Source organism: Cebus imitator, unplaced genomic scaffold, assembly GCF_001604975.1.
Source record: "Cebus imitator isolate Cc_AM_T3 unplaced genomic scaffold, Cebus_imitator-1.0 Scaffold414, whole genome shotgun sequence".
NCBI classification, from domain to species: domain Eukaryota; kingdom Metazoa; phylum Chordata; class Mammalia; order Primates; family Cebidae; genus Cebus; species Cebus imitator.
In genome coordinates this window covers 456,735-473,083 of record NW_016107729.1, presented here as the reverse complement: position 1 = coordinate 473,083, position 16,349 = coordinate 456,735, and the positions used below count along the sequence as shown (strand labels likewise).

The window sequence follows — 16,349 nt, the reverse complement described above, 5'->3', positions numbered from 1 at the left end:
TGAATTCCGGCAAATTTTCTTAGCTTTCCTCCACCTTGGTGCCTCAGTTATCGCTTGGAAATACTGCAGGTAAGCGCTCAGCGACTATTTGCTACAGTTAGTTGAGACAGAGTCTATTGATTGATTGATTGATTGGAGACAGAGTCTCCCTCTGTCGCCCAGGCCGGAGTGCAGTGGCCCTATATCAGCTCACTGCAACCTCCGACTCCCAGGTTCAAGCGATTCTTCTGCCTCAGTCTTCCGAGTAGCTGGGAACACAAACGCGCGTCACCAAGCCTGGCTAATTTTTGTATTTTTAGTAGAGATGGGGGTGTCACCATATTGGCCAGGCTGGTCTTGAACTCCTGACCTCGTGATCAGCCCGCCTCGGCCTCCCAAAATGCTGGGATTACAGGCGTGAGCCACCGCGCCCTGCCTGCTACAGATACTGTTATCTTTACACCAGGTGTGTGTTGTCACCGCTTTACCAATAACCTAGGTTTGTAGCGAATGTGCACCAAGCCGAGCTTTCCCAGCCCTCGGAGTGGCCCGTTTCCTCAGCAGCCATGCCTAGGTTTCCCCAAGCCACCACGGATCTGTTTGTGTTTTGGCGGGGATGGGAGTTGGCAATGACGCGAGGAAGTTGGGGCCCAATGAACGCCGGCTTTGACTCGTTCTCCGCCTTGAAACCATGGTTCAAATCGCAGGAGAGAAGGCGCGAAAAGAAACCCAGAGGGCCCTCCCCGCACCGCGCAGGGAGGAACGGGGCGGAAGAACCACCCCGGAAGGGGCAGGGGTCGGACACTGACCTTTACTCTCCCGCCGGAGTCAGGCCCAAATTCGGCCATTCTCTTGAACATATTGTCCCACGGAAGAAGCCGCCGCCGCCGCCTGGGAAAGAGACCGGGGCTGGCGGGGTCGCCACTCCCCTCAGAGGCTGCGCTCCTCTCACGCGGGCCCAGGCGGAGAGTTTCTCGCCGAGGGAGGAGGAGTTAGTAGGGCTCGTGGCGCTGAGTAACCGTCAACTGCCCTGGCTGACAGCTTTCCTGAAGGCCTTTCAACCCCGCGCAGGTGGAGAGCGCAACGGAAGGAGGGGCGACGGCAGCGCCGTGCGCAGGCGCAACGGGCTCGCGTGTGCACACGCAGTGCACACTGCGCACGCGCGTGGCTGGTGCAGTCACATCACAAAACCAGCCCAGAAGTTTCAAACCAGAAAAATTGGAAGGAAGGAAATAATCAATAAATGACATAAGAAAGTTGTCCAGATGTTAAGGATATGAATTCACCCTGGAAGATCCTACCAAGCACCCAGCACAAATATTAAATCATCCACCTCAAGACATATCATTGTGAATTTTCCGCACGTCGAGGATAAAGAGATCCACACCCTTCCGTGTTATAAAGACTGGAATCCAGAGTGGCTGCAGATTGCTCGATAGAATCATTAGAATCTAGGAAGCCATACGGTACTGTCTTCAAAACTCTGAGGGAAAGTTACTTCCAGTTTAGTCTTCAGTATTCGTATAACTACCAATCGAGTGTGTGACTAGAATAGTTTCAGACGTGTTAAATCACTACACACACAAAATAGTACCTGTCTTACTTTTCCCAGTACCTCCAGGAAGATCCTCTAGATCTGATCCACCAAAATGAGAGAATAATCAAGAAGGAGGAAATTATGAAATACAGGAAATATAATTATGAAACACAAAATAATAAAATCCCAGGATGATGCTGAAAGAGCCCCGGGACAAAAGCTGTGTACAGACATAGACTGCAACGCAACCAGTTTGGAGTCGGTCAGAAATCTTTGGGAGACACTGCTTTAGAGGGATGGAATTGATAAAATTCTAGCTGGCATTGAAGCCTCGAGAGGAGATTTGACCTAGGGTTTGGGAGTGTAACTCATGACAGGCAAACAGAAAACTAAGCAGCTGTAAGAATTATGCAGCTATTAATTATAGGGAAAACAAAATGTTATGCAAAAAAAGAAAGTAATTTTATTTATGGTTACATAAATACTGAGTATTGATCACTCCCCCCCGCCCCCCAAAAATAGAATTTACATTTGGAAGGATGGGCTTTGGAGAAGGGTACCGTGATGGGGATGAAGGAGGAGGAAGTAGCGTTTAATCTTTAACTTCCATAGTGGAAAGTCAGTATCTTAAAATGGAAAAATCAAGAAGAAGCAATATAAGTCTAATATTTTTAAGCATGGAGGTAAGTATAAAAAAATAATATTAAGCTAAAAGAGTAGAAAATACTCCTGATTGTAATTTTTAGTAATTCCATTTAGCAACTTGAAGAAAATATATTTTTAAATGACTTCACTAAATAGAAGTGCAAGCAATGTGCTCAGGGCTTAGTTATAATTAGTGCCACATGAAGAGCTCAGTTGTCATATGGATGTCACTCTGCATTTCAACCAACATAGGAACTGAGTTTCTTTTGAAAATGATCAAACGTTGATACTGATTTTTATTCTGTTACCAGAACAAGAGTAGAAATTTGGTTCGGGGGCATAATGATATTAAAAACAGTTGTTATGATTTAGAAATATTTATCAAAAACTAAAACAAAATCTCCAACAAACATTGCTTTCCCTCTTCAGTCTACTTGGTCTAATCTCTGGCAGTGTCCTCAATCAGCCTGTGTTGTTGGGTTATCCTGGCACTCCTTGGACATCTCTGCTTCTCAGCTGTCACTCTTCAAGTCTCTCTCCCTTACCTTGACTCATCCTTTGTACACCTCAGGGTATCCCGACATGCATAAACTCAGATTCTTTCTGAGTTTATTCATATCAGAGTGGTCCAAAGAATTTTGAAGCCTAAGGTTGCACCTATGTAATGGCCCTCTGCTGCCCTCCCATGGCTGGTCTACGTGCTGCATTTACACAGCCAAGAAGTGGCTTGGAATCCGCAAGCTGTTGTACTGGAATCGTGTGGCCTTGAAGAGGGAAAAAAAAAAAAAAAAAAACTTAGAATGTTCAGCTTGGAAGGAACATACTAAATAATCAGCAAGAGATTAATCTGATCAACTGATATTTATTGAGCATGTACCATGTTCCAGTCACTCTTCTAGGTGTTTAGAATACAGAAGTGGAATGAGTGAAAAATTTCTGTTCTTCCTATGAGGACAGTGGTTCAGCATATTACGCCAGCGATGTAACATGGTTAAGAGGGTGTCCAGGTGGGGGACAACCCACTGAGGGATGTCAGAGCCTGAGTGGAGGGCACTCAATGTTGGGCAGAGTTGGGAAATTGGTTACATACAGGCAAACCCATCAAATTCATAAATGCACTAAGGATACATTTTAAGGATATTGAGTATAATGAATGCTAAATTTCTTACTGTCAGAGAAGAGAGTTAAAACACGGAAAAGAAGAAAACCAGAGTGAATCTTGTGGTGTGAGGTTACAGTTGGAGGTATTGGTGTGAATTCATGATTTTCAATATAAACAGATAGATATAGAGACAAATATAGTGTAAATGCGTATATCTTTCCAGTTCTGTTCACTGATAGGGCCTGGGAACAGTGATACCCTAGTGCCCAGGTCTTGTTTTTTAATACTGTTATGCACTTTGAGGAATCAGGGCTCCTTGGAGAAATGCCTATTCCATTTCTGGAAGCAAGGAAGGAACAAGGTGAGCCTTAGAATATCTCATGCCAGAAAACAAGAAAGTGCTTGAAGAATGATGGAAATATGTGGAAATGACGCGGAAGCCAACTTGCAGGGACTCGTTGGCCAAATGGAGGACAGCTGTGAACATCAAAATAAAAAATAGTAGTGGATTATAACTCATTATGATTTGAATAAAATAGAAGCCATGGGTCCATACTGATATAATAAAAAAAATGCATGACCAGGCACGGTGGCTCATGCCTGTAATCCTAGCACTTGGGAGACCAACGTGGGCAGATTGCTTCAGGTCAGGAGTTCAAGACCAGCCTGGGCAACATGGCAAAATCCCATCTCTACTAAAAATACAAAAATTAGCCAAGCATGATGGCATGCGTCTGTAGTCCCAAATACTCAGGAGGCTGAGGCGGGAGGATCACTTGAGCCCAGGAGGCAGAGGTTGCAGTCAGCTGAGATCACACCACTGCACTCTAGCCTGGGTGACAGAGTGAGATCCTATTTCTAAATAAATAAACAAACTGAAAATTTGATGAGCACTAGTCTCAAAGCACCTCCTCCTCGAATACTTTACAGTGAAGATGGCTTGCAGACATCTCCTTAATCAAGTGATTCAAGTGAATATCACCAACAATGGGGCAAATCAAAACTGCATGCCACCTGAAACGATGCAATGAGAAGAACATCACTTCTGTGGTATTCCCACCAAAGATGCATAACCTAATGGAATCAAGAGAACACTAGAAAAACCTGAGGACCATTCTATAATATAACTGGTCTTTGGTCTTCAAAAGTGTCAAGGTCATAAAAATCCAGAAAAAAAACAACTGAGGAAACAATTCAGATTGAAAGAGACTTAAAAAACATGACAACCAAATACAACACGATTCTGAATTAGATGCTTTTGTTACAAAGGACTTATTGGGACAATTGATGAAATTGGGTAGAATCTGAAGATTAGATGATAGTAACATATCAGTGTTAATTTACTAATTTGGATAATTGTTTTGAGGTTATGTAGAAGAATGTCTTTGTAGGAATTACACACTGATATAGTCAGGGCCATTAGGTATCATGTTGGCAATTTACTCTCAAACAGTTCAGAAAAATAGAAGACCTTCGTACAGTACTTTTAAATTTTTAGAAAGATTGAGATTATTTCAATGCTTTTTAAAAAGTGGGAAAACCTCTGTCATTTCGGAAGTTATGTTTTGATGAGAAGAGACAAACAAGTAAAATATGTAGTATATAGAATCATTATAGGCTGAGCCCTGAGGCACTCCCACATTTAGAAATTAAATAGCAGAGAAAGAGCGAGCAAAAAGGACACAGAAACAACAGTCAGTGAGGTAGGACATAAATGAGGAAAAGCCAAGGGAAAAAAAATTGCTGAAAGTATGAAGTGGCTCACTTTGTCAAATGCTGCTGAGATGAACATGATGATCACTGGAATTAGCACTGAGGAGTCATGGGAGAAATCCTGGAGGAGCAGTTTCAGCTGAGTGAGGATGGAAGCCAGATTAGAGAGAAAAGACAATGGGAGGTCAGATCATGGAGTTGGTGAGTACAGACATCCTTCCCCAGAAGTCTTGCTGTAAAGGGAGCAAAGAATGGGGTTGCAGTCGGAGGATTATGTAGGGTCAGTGGAATATTTGTTGTAAGATGGGAGGTTACTAGGACAGACTGTAGAATGGTGGAGGTGATCCAGCAAAGAGGAACAAATGAGGCTTCCAGGAAACAGCCTAACTCAGAGTAGTGACAGGGACAGGAGGGAAACTGCATGTGGAGTCAGTGCTGTTGGCAGGAAGAGAGGCTCTTCATCCTGGTAATAGGAGGGAAGGAAGGAAGGATGGGCTATGGGAAGGTATGACTTTTGTTTTGGTGATGTGGAGGGGAAAACTTTTTATGAAGTTGCTTTTGTTTTATAAGTGTAATATGATGCCAGGTTATCTGCTGAGAGCAGAGAAGGGTGGAGGATGAGGGGGCAGAGGAGGGGGCTGAATGTGTGTGTTTGGGCTTTGAAGAGAGAAGAGGAAAAGTAAAATAGTAACAGTCATTTTGGAGACTGGAGACACAAAAATGGAAGGACTGCAGAGAAATAACTAAAATGGCCAGGCAGACTTGAGGGCTCATTTGAGATTTATGGTTATGAATTTAAAGTGACACCTGTCAGCATGCTTGTGGATTTTTCTCCAGCAATATCCAACTATTTGAGTGAGGATATAAGAGAGATATTAAGAGCACCAAATCATATTTTTTCAAATATATGTCTTTTTTTCTTTAGAGACACTATAGGAATCTAAATAAAAACAGACATGGTATGTGTTGCAAAGCCTTTAATGAGAATGTTTGTATTTTTTACATCATGCATAATTTCACATTTGTGATTAATTAGTAACTATTTCAATACTTGTAAGCTCACCTGCCTCAGATTTAATCATAATACATGAATGAAATTAATCAAATTAAGGGACAGAAATTTAGAAAGGAACACACTTTATGAAAACAAAATTCTCAATTCATGCATTCTGTTTCTAGCATTTGGTATTCCACCTACCCCTTTAAAAATTTCATATTGCCCAACAAAAAGTGGTTATTTTTACTGTTTTTGGAGATGACTGAACAGATGCCTATACAGCTGGTATTTTGCCTAAGATTAATTTAAGATAACCTTTTGTTATATTTTACTTAACACTGAGTATACTTGTATCACTTGAGATTAAGTCTGGGTTATTTCTTGATAAAAACAATGTACTGGAGATGTGTTTGACAACCAAGGTTTTAGATACATTTTCACCAGTATAAGCTCTGCTTGCAAACTGAAAAATGCTGTAGTCTTAATATAAAATAATAACCACATTAGTGAACATTACGTCTCTTAGAAGAAAGGCCATATTTTGCTCCTGCTTCTGTAAGATTATTATTTGTTTGAAGGGGAAATAATGGTAGTGTGACCTTTCACTTAATTACTACTCCCTTAATGTGGGAAAGAGACAAAAATGAGCTGAAGAAGGAAAATTCTGCAGTTATACTCCACAACCTTGAACATACTGACTGACATCTCTGTTTTGACAGTGAGCTTTCCATGCCACCCTGTAGAAAAAGATGAAGCAAATGGTGAAAGGTTAACACATATCTTCACTGTAATATACATATCTTCACTGTAATATACATGCTTCATACACCTTGGGGAAACAAAATATTTTGCCAATAGATAAAATGCCAAGATAGACCCAGCTATTGCTATTTATTAAATGAAGCTGTGTATATGAAGTATTTCACGCCTCCCTAAATCTCCCAGTAGAGTACAGAATGCTGAACATAAAGGGTGAGTAATGTGCATTGTACAGCAGCAACTGCAAAGTAAATTCCACACTTACTTATTCTCTCTCTTTTTTTTTTTTTTTTTTTGGAGACGGAGTCTCACTCTGTTGCCCAGGCTGGAGTGCAATGGCACAATCTCTGTTGTTCCCTTCTCAGGTTCAAGCAATTCTCCCTCTCAGCCTCCCGAGTAGCTGGGATTACAGACACCCGCCACCATACCCAGCTAATTTTTTGTATTTTTAGTAGAGATGGGATTTTGCCATGTTAGCCAGGCTGGTCTCAAACTCAGGTGATTCACCTGCCTTGGCCTCCCAAAGTGCTGGGATTACAGGTGTGAACCACTATGCTCTGCCCACATTTACTTATTCTAAAAAGAATTTCAAGACATGACAAGGAACTGGTAGAGTGTGAAGAATCTTAAAACTCTAGAAGTCCCCTAAAATAAATTGAAAAGTAAAAAAGTAAAATTCTGGATCAGTTAAAGTAGATTGTTTCTTCAAGGATGTAGGTAATATGTTACTTAGCATAAGCCAAAAGCTGCAATTTTCAGGTGTCATTAGCATACTTCAGTCTTTGAAAATCTGCTCCCATTGTATATATCAACAGTAGAGTAAAATAGTTTTCCCTTTTAACACTTAAAACATACCATGCTCTAATGCCTTGTGGATCACGGACAACCCTCTTTGCACAGGCCACAGCTTCAGTGATGTCATCTTGCAGCAAAGCTGAAAGACAGGTGGTAGGAAATGAAAATAACTTTAATAGATACTTCATTTTAATTTTATGTTTAGCCAGCTTTATTCTGTTAGGCTGTGGAAAGAATGCTAAGATATTATTTTCTGTTAGTCCATGCATGTGTGATTGTTGGGGAAAACTTTCCCTTCATTCTCTCTCATTTAGCATGAAATGAAGCATTGTTTTCCTCATTTACCAAAGTCATTGGAAGCTCTGGAAGTATTAACAAAATGATTAAAGATTCTCTTTGTCCTAGACACTGTAAAAAAAAAAAAAAACAACTAGTGATATTTTACTTGGCAGTTCTATTATTGAAAATTTATCCAAAATAAATAAAAAATGCACCCAAAGATGTATGCACAAAGCTCTTCATAGCAATTTATAAGAGGGAAAAATGGAAACAAAGTACTCAATAGAAAGAGTTGGATCAATAAATTATAAATATTCATATACGTATTAGAATTCTAGCCATTCTTTTAAAATAATAATACAGATTTGTATTTTTTTCCTTATCTGGAAAATGGAGCAAAAGATAGTTAAAAATTGATTCATATTTGCTGACATGCAAATAATTTTGTGTGATAAGCAAATTGTAAACCAGTATGTGTAATACAATTTAATTTTTGCAAAAGCACGCATTACTTGCATGTTTATATGTGGGTAAATATGTGTATGATATAACTTAACGTTCATATACATGATTGATATACGTTCTGGAAGAATATATACCAGAATTAGCCCATGGTTATAAACCTCTGGGTAGTAAGATAATAGGTTTTATTTTTCTTCTTTGTATTTTCTAATTTTTATTTAATAACAAAGATTATTATATAATACAAAATGTTTTTAAATTAACTGGATTTTAAAAATAACATAAGATTAATGTTCTTTATTGGGAATTTTAATGTTTAAAAATGTAATAATATCAACTTTGCAAGATTTCTGCAATATTTTTTGCACTGAAGATTCCACGTTATTTCTATTAGTTTAATAAAATATTTGTTTCACCCCAAATAAATAAATCCTTAAGTTAATTTTCATCTACAAAAATGATTCTACAGGAACTGTATTTTTTGAAGATGCAAACTAAAGAATTTAGAAATGGAATGTCATAATGTTCCTAATTCACTTAAAAGTCTCAGCAGTAACCAGATACAATGGCTCATGCCTGTAATCCCAGCACTTAAAGAGGCTGAGATGGGAAGATTGCTTGAGCTCAGGAGTTTAAGACCAGCCTGAGCAACACAGAATTTGCCTCTACAAAAAATTTTAAAAATTAGCCAGGCATCATGGTGTGTCCCTGTAGTCCCAGCTACTTGGGAGGCTGAGATGGGAGGATCACTTGAGGCTGCAGTGAGCTGTGATGGTGCCACTGCACTACAGCCTGGGGCACAGTGAGACCCTGTCTCAAAACAATACAAAACACTCTCAAAAAAAAAAAAAAAAAAGACATAGAAGAAGCAACTACGGGAAAATGTTGACACCTGTTAAAGTGCATAACAGGCATATGGCTGTTTATTATACTAATGTCCCTAATTTTCTGTATATTTAGAACATTTCATAATAAAAAGCAAAACAATTAAAAAAAAGACCACACAACTAAATTATCCCTAAACTTCCCCAAAGTAAGCAGGAGGAATGGCATCATTCTGGACAAAGCATGAGTGAGGCCATTGACAGTGAATTAATAGGTCATTCCAGAAACTTTTGTATATTAAAAAACTCCAGCCTTTTATAATACTAGTTCTTTAATTTCTTAGGGAATTATGAGGAAAATAATAATGACTTTCTGGAAGTTAGGTGGTTTTTCTAAGTCCTTCATGAACCCTTCAAGGCTTTTTCATTTGCATTGAATCTCAATTCTTGTAAGTATAATCAGATTGGTCAAATATAGCTTGTCTTACCATTGCAGGATATATGACAGGCATTAACTGCTCCTGGGGTTCTGCCGTTATTACACCAATAGCGGCTATTGATCTGAAATATCCCATAATCAGTGCTTTGGTCTCCAGGATTGTAGTTTGTAGCACGTGTATTATAATCACTTTCCCATTTGGCCAAACACATCCCTGAAAAGAACTTATTTTTAGTAATAAACAGCAACACTAAGTGACTTATACTCTATAGTGAAATCAGTTCTATTTAGCTACTTCTATTTTACTGACTTGCTTTATAAGTATAAAGATTTACTTAACTTATAAAATATCGCAACACGTTAGTGTTAAGGGACTTGTAAGAGAATCCTTTTGTAATGCAAATCATCTTGTAACACTAATTAACAATATAACATACTTTCAAAAATATTAAAATACATGTTTCTTCCATTGCTTTTACCCTTCCCCTGCTTCCATCCCTCGGGCAACATTTAGCCAAGAACAGAAAAATCAACAGCGCCGTTGAGTGGATTTTGTAAATTCATAACAGATAGGTAGGCTGATGGAAACATGCTTTTTTAAATCAGAAAAACATAAGGACTTTCTGACAGAAATTTTCTTATAATATCTAAAGGTGAATTTGGATATCAAGTTAGAATCTTGAAAACAAGACTATTCTGTGATTTCATCCCTTTACTCATTCATTCAGAAATAGCTATTGAGGGGAAATGTATGAATTAAATCTGAAAAGTACAGAGATCACATTGACGACTATGGACTAAACTGTAAAATAACTTTTCCTCATGGCACATCTTGAATTGTGTGGAAGAAAATGAAAGATAGTTAATCAAGTAGAATAGATAAAAATAATAAAACATTTCCTGCTGGGTTTCATGGATCCTATATAAAGAGTGACTGAAGGGAAATAGGTTCCTCCTGCCCTTGTGAGGAATTCAATATATTCTTTAAAAACTTCACTGTTAAAAATCCTATGTCAGCCGGGCGCAGTGGTTCATACCTGTAATCCCAGCACTTTGGGAGGCTGAGATGGGCAGATCATTTGGAGCCAGGATTCAAGACCATCCTGGCCAACATGGTGAAATCCCATCTCTACCGAAAATACAAAAAAATTAGTCAGGTGTGGTGGTGCACGCCTGTAGCCTCAGCTGCCTGAGAGACTGAAGCACCAGAATCACTTGAGCCCAGAAGGCAGAGGTTGCAGTGAGCTGAGATCATGCCAATGCACTCCAGCCTGGACCACAGGCGACTGTCTTAAAAAAAAAAAAAAATCCCACGTCATGGCAGGGGAATTGAAGAAAAGAAAAATACTGCTTCACTCTAGGTTCTCAGAGCCCAAGTTCGAAATGGGAAATAACTGGAGTCATGTACCAAGGACTTGAGACAGTTTGGCCAGGTCCTCAAATGTATCTTTCAATGGCTTACATGCGCCATTAAATCTCAGGCACCCAGCAAACTTCCTAACACTAGCACAGTACAACAGGTCCTGTTTTACCTAAAATGGAGTTTTCCCCTGCCATGCCCTCATTCCTTTATCTGGTATCTCTGATTATAAAGAACCAAACTGATGTTTTTAGCCATTGTAAGTATACAAACCCACGAAGAAATAAAAACATCTATTCACTCAAAGCCCCTTCATATTCCTTCTCTCCTAGTGTCTGTTCCATACATGGCTAATTTGCTGGAAGTATGGAGAATAGACTTACAGTTTGCTAGGCTGATTCCCCTGTAGCCATCCATTCCAAGCCTTTTCAGAGTTCTGGCCAACTCACACCTTTCGAAGACCTTGCCGTGGACCACGACAGAAAGGAGAACAAGCCCCAGAATAATGAGAACCTTCATGTTGACTGGTAAGTCAGACAGCTAGGCTGACCAGGGTGAGCAGGCTCCAGTATATAACGTCTTTTAATTTCCTTCTTCACCTTGTGGTTTGAGGGCTCCACCCTTTCAGCTGTGGGGAAAACAGGAACTGTGTATTGATCCACTAACTCTAATGAGATTTTTTAATGCTTGAAGAGAGATAAGCTGATTTCCTAAGAATTAATCTACAGGAAAATAATAAAATGACATTGTTTAAAGTACTGGCTCTGGAAGAATTGGGTATAGCACTGTTTCCAAGACAGGAACTTCCTTCTGTTTTATTATGAATTTGAGCAACTATAAAGAAAAAAACAATGACTCTTTTGTACAGCTTAAAACGAGCTGTGATTTCTGACTAACATTCAGTTTCGTGAAATTGCTTTGTATGCATTCACTATTTTATATTTATCTTTTTTACCTAAAATTATTTTACATATAATTTTCCACAAAATGAACATGACACATGTACCTGTTGTCTTAATGGGTATATAGTATGACACCACGTTGCTCAGCTAGTTTCTTACTTCAGACTCTTTTTGTTACTATAGCACATTTTTTATTATTATAAATCAGTGTTTTACTATTATAAATAAGGCTCATGTGAATAACTTTACCAACTTCACAACACTTTGCCTCCCATTTCCATGTTAGAACATAAGGGGTCATTAGAAAGCAATAGCATTTTAAAAATCAGACCTACCCAAACACATATATCCAACTAAACGCAACCTTTAAAAATAGCAATCTCACGAGGCTGTGCACAGTTTTAAAACACTGCTACCAGAACTCAAAAAGAACTGTGCTTCTGGATCTGCCTATGAAGGCAGATTCTGAGCCACACAAAATGTCATCACTTTGTAGTTACCTTTATTTTTCACAGTGGCCTCTAAAGATTACCAGATTTGGTTTTAAATGACAGTTCAAGGACCCTGTCAAAATCAAGAATGATCTCATTTTTCAGGCTAGTCCTAATTTTGATTTTTCAATAATAAATAGGGCCGGGTGCAGTGGCTCATGCCGATAATCCCAGCACTTTGGGAGGCTGAGACAGGTGGATCATTTGAGGTCAGGAGTTTGAGACCAGACTGGCCTACCTAGTGAAACCCCATCTCTACTAAAAATGCAAAATTAGCTGGGCATGGTGGAGCATGCCTATAATCCCAGCTACTCAGGAGGCTGAGGCAGGAGAATCACTTGGACCCAGGAGGCAGAGGTTGTAGTGAGCTGAGATCACCCCATTACACTCTAGCCTGGGTAACAGAGGAAGACTCTGTTCAAAAAAAAAAAATTGGCCAGCTGTGGTGGCTCACACCTGTAATCCCAGCACTTTGGGAGGCTAAGGCAGGTGGATAACTTGAGGTCAGGAGTTTGAGTCAAGCCTAGCCAACATGCAAAACCCTGTCTCTACTAAAAATACAAAAAGGAGCCTGGTGTGGTGGCATATGCCTGTAATCCCAGCTACCCAGGAGGCTGAGGCAGGAGTATCACTGGAACCCAGGGGTCAGAGGCTGCAGTGAGCTGAGATGGTGCCACTGCACTCTAGCCTGGGCAACAGAGTGAGACTTCATCTCAAATAATAATAACAATAACAATATTAATAATAATAATAAATAGTGAGACAGATTTTGGGAACCCAAAGAGACAGAAACCAGTTAAAAGAGTTAGTCTTTCTGGGTGTGATGGTACATGCCTATAATTCCAGCACTATGGGAGGCCAAGGCAGGAGGATTGCTTGAGATCCGGAATTGGAGACCAGCCTGGGTAACGTGGCAAAACCCTATCTCTACTAAAAATACCACCACCAACAACAAAAAGAATTGTGCTTGTAGTCCCAGCTACTCAGGAGATTGAGGGTCAGAGGATCATTTGAACCCGGGAGGTCGAGGCTACATAGCTGACATCACACCACTGCACTCTAGCCTGGGCAATTAGAGTGAGATTGTGTCTAAAAAAAAAAAAAAAAGAGAGAGAGAAAAAAAGGAGAAAAACGAGTTAGTCTTTGGTTCCCTTTATACCATTCCCAATTCAATACTAAAGAACGGTCAGTTATTACATATGCCGGTTTCAGCCTCATGCTGATAAGATTAATTTCTCTTTTCAAATATTTGAAGAATTATAACCTCATAGTTTCTTGAGAGTGGAACAAGCAAATACTTGCTTGTCAACCTGAACCAAGTGATAGCATGTTATCATGTGACTACTACAAAGGGAAGAAGTGTTTTGATCCCCTTAATTATCTCCCCTGGGGAAGAAGTTAAGGGCAGTTTTAACATCCATTTACAATCCTATCATTCCATTTGAGGTAGGTTTAATGAGCAATCTATTTAAAAATAAAATAGCAAGTAAGCATGATTTGAGGGCAGAGATTCTTTTTCTTCCTTAGAAGTCTTATATGTACTGCATGTTCTTTTTGATATGATGTATGTATTTTATCTTTTTAAGAAAATTGATTACAGACCCTAGATTACTTTGTTGTATTACAATGGACAATAGTCATGATTTATTCAGCTTATTTGTTTCTCAGGATAAAGAAAAACAATTATTTATGGTGAGTGTTGGGGGCTTCAGGCCTAGGAAAGGGAATTTGACTAAGGGTTTCTCATACTTTTGACTTTCTGCAAAACTAAAACCATCATTAAAAGATGAAGATATGCCATAATTTAAGATATTCTAAAGAATGTGCTATAGCCCTCTGTTTTGTTTTGTTTTTAGATGGGGTGTTAGGCCAATTTTGTTTTGTTTTGGTAGAGACAGTCTTGCTCTGTTGCCCAGGCTAGAGTGTAGTAGCACAATCCTGGCACACTGCAATGTGAACTCCTGGGCTCAAGCAATCCTCCTGCCTCAGCCTCCCAAGTAGCTGGGACCACAGGCAAGTAGCTGGGACCACAGGCATGTGCCATGACACTGGCCAATTTTTTCTTATTTTTAGTAGAAACAGAGTCCTGCTATGTTGTCCAGGCTGGTCTTAATCCTCCTACCTCAGCCTCCCAAAGTGCTTGGATTACAGGCATGAGCCACTGTACCTGGCTCTGTTAGGCCATTCTTGTATTGCTATAAAGAAATACTTGAGACTGGGTAATTTATAAAAAAAAAAAAAAGAGGTTTAACTGGCTCATTGTTCTGCAGGCTGTTTGGGAAGCATGGCATCAGCATCTGCTTCTGGAGAGGCCTCAGGAAGCTTACAATTATGGAGGAAGGTGAAGGAGGAACAGGTATTTCGAGGGGTGGGGGTGTCACACTTTACAACAATCAGACCTTGTGAGAACTCACTATAACCAGGACAGCACCAAGCCACGAGGGATCTGCCCCGATGACCCAAACACTTCCCACCAGGCCCCACCTCTGACAATGGGGATTACAATTCAACATGCAATTTGGTCAGATGATCCAAGATGGCCAAATAGGAACAGCTCTGGAGTGTAGTTCCCACTGAGAACGCAGAGGGTGAATAATCACCACATTTCCAAATGAGTTTTTACTGCCCACAGACCAGGAGATTCCTGGGTGGAAAAGCGCCACGAGTCTCCAGCATGGCTGTTTCAGCTGGTGCAGCGGGTCTCTGCACAAAAACTCACACAAATCTGGGCAGCTTTTTCAACTGGCGCCTGGAACACCTGGGAGACAGAGTTGCCCATTCAACTGAAAAAAAGGGGGCTGAAACAGGGAGCCAGGTGATTCGGCTCGGCGGGTCCCACCCCCACAAAGACCAACAATCTGAAACGCTCTGGATTGAGAGCTTCACAGCAAGCACAGCTGAACTCAGGATGATCCAGCTCTGTGGGGGGAAGGGCGTCCAATATTGCCAAGGCATTCCACCACTACTGAGACAGTCTGTCATTACCGAGGCAGTCCCCCATTAATCGAGGCAATCTGCCATTACCAAGACAGTTCACCATTACAGAGACAGTCCACCATTATTGAGATAGACTGCCATTACTGAGGCAGTTCTAACTATACCTCTATAAACAAAACCACAAGGAAATTCACACAGCAGCTGGTCAGAGCCCACGGCAGCTCAGCAACACCTCTGCTGGCAGACTGTGACTAGACAACCTCATTGCTGAGCAGGGCATCTCTGAAAAAAGGCAGTAGCATGTCAGAAACTTATAAATAAAGCCCCACCTTCCCAGGACAGAGTGCCTGTGAAAAAAAGGCGGTTATGAGTTCTGCTGCAGCAGACTTAAACCTGCCCAGCAGCTCTGAATGGAAGAACAGAGCTCACAGCTCAGCACTTGAGCTTCTATAAAGGATAGACAGTCTCCTCAAGCAGCTCCCTGACCCCCATATATCCAAAGAGACATCTCATAAGGAGACCTCAGGCTGACATCTAGTGGGTATCCTTCTGGGACAAAGATAACAGAAGAAGAATCTGGCAGCAACCCTTAGTGTTCTGCAGCCACCACAGGTGATCCCCAGGCAAGCAGCATCTAGAGTGGACCTCCAGAAGTCCTATAGCAGAGGGTCCTGACTTCTAGAAGGAAAACTAAAAAACAGAAAGAAGTAAATTGATCATCAACAAAAAGGACATCCACTCAGAGACCCCATCTGAAAGTCAGCAACTACAAAGACTACCGGTAGATTAAATCCACAAAGATGGGAAGAAATCAGTGTAAAAAGGATGAAAACACCCAAAACCAGACTGCCTCTCCTCCTCCAAGGGATCACAATTCCTCACCAGCAAGGGAACAAGGCTGGATGGAGAATAAGTCTGATGAATTGACTGAAATAGGCTTCAGAAAGTAGGTAATAACAAACTTCTCTGAGGTAAAAGAACATGCTCTAATCCAATGCAAAGAAAATAAGAACATTGAAAAACGGTTTGATGAAATGCTAATGAGAATAAACAGCTTAAAGAAGAATATAAATGAATTGATGGAGCAGAAAAACACAACATGAGAACTTCACAAAGCATACACAAGTT

General features: G+C 40.3%; 2 protein-coding genes across 3 annotated transcripts in view; both read right to left on the bottom strand.

The window, feature by feature from the left end:
* YEATS4 (YEATS domain containing 4) overlaps positions 1-1,689 on the bottom strand; it is a 75,535-nt gene extending 73,846 nt beyond the window's left edge. The window contains exon 1 of one of the 2 annotated variants that reach the window (XM_037731623.1): positions 789-1,689. In XM_037731623.1, coding sequence (XP_037587551.1) covers positions 789-839 — 51 coding nt within the window. In that variant the 5' untranslated portion in view covers positions 840-1,689. The remainder of the gene's footprint in view (positions 1-788) is intronic. The other variant, XM_017509280.2, reaches the window with a different exon arrangement.
* A 4,249-nt stretch (positions 1,690-5,938) lies between these two features.
* Positions 5,939-11,472, bottom strand: LYZ (lysozyme). The gene is made up of 4 exons (XM_017509279.2): positions 11,275-11,472; positions 9,581-9,745; positions 7,588-7,666; positions 5,939-6,710 (listed from the first exon to the last, which is right to left on the bottom strand). Exons 1-4 carry the CDS (start codon positions 11,408-11,410, stop codon positions 6,644-6,646), a joined length of 447 nt encoding a protein of 148 aa, XP_017364768.1. The 5' UTR covers positions 11,411-11,472; the 3' UTR covers positions 5,939-6,643.
* Between the last annotated feature and the right edge of the window lie 4,877 nt (positions 11,473-16,349).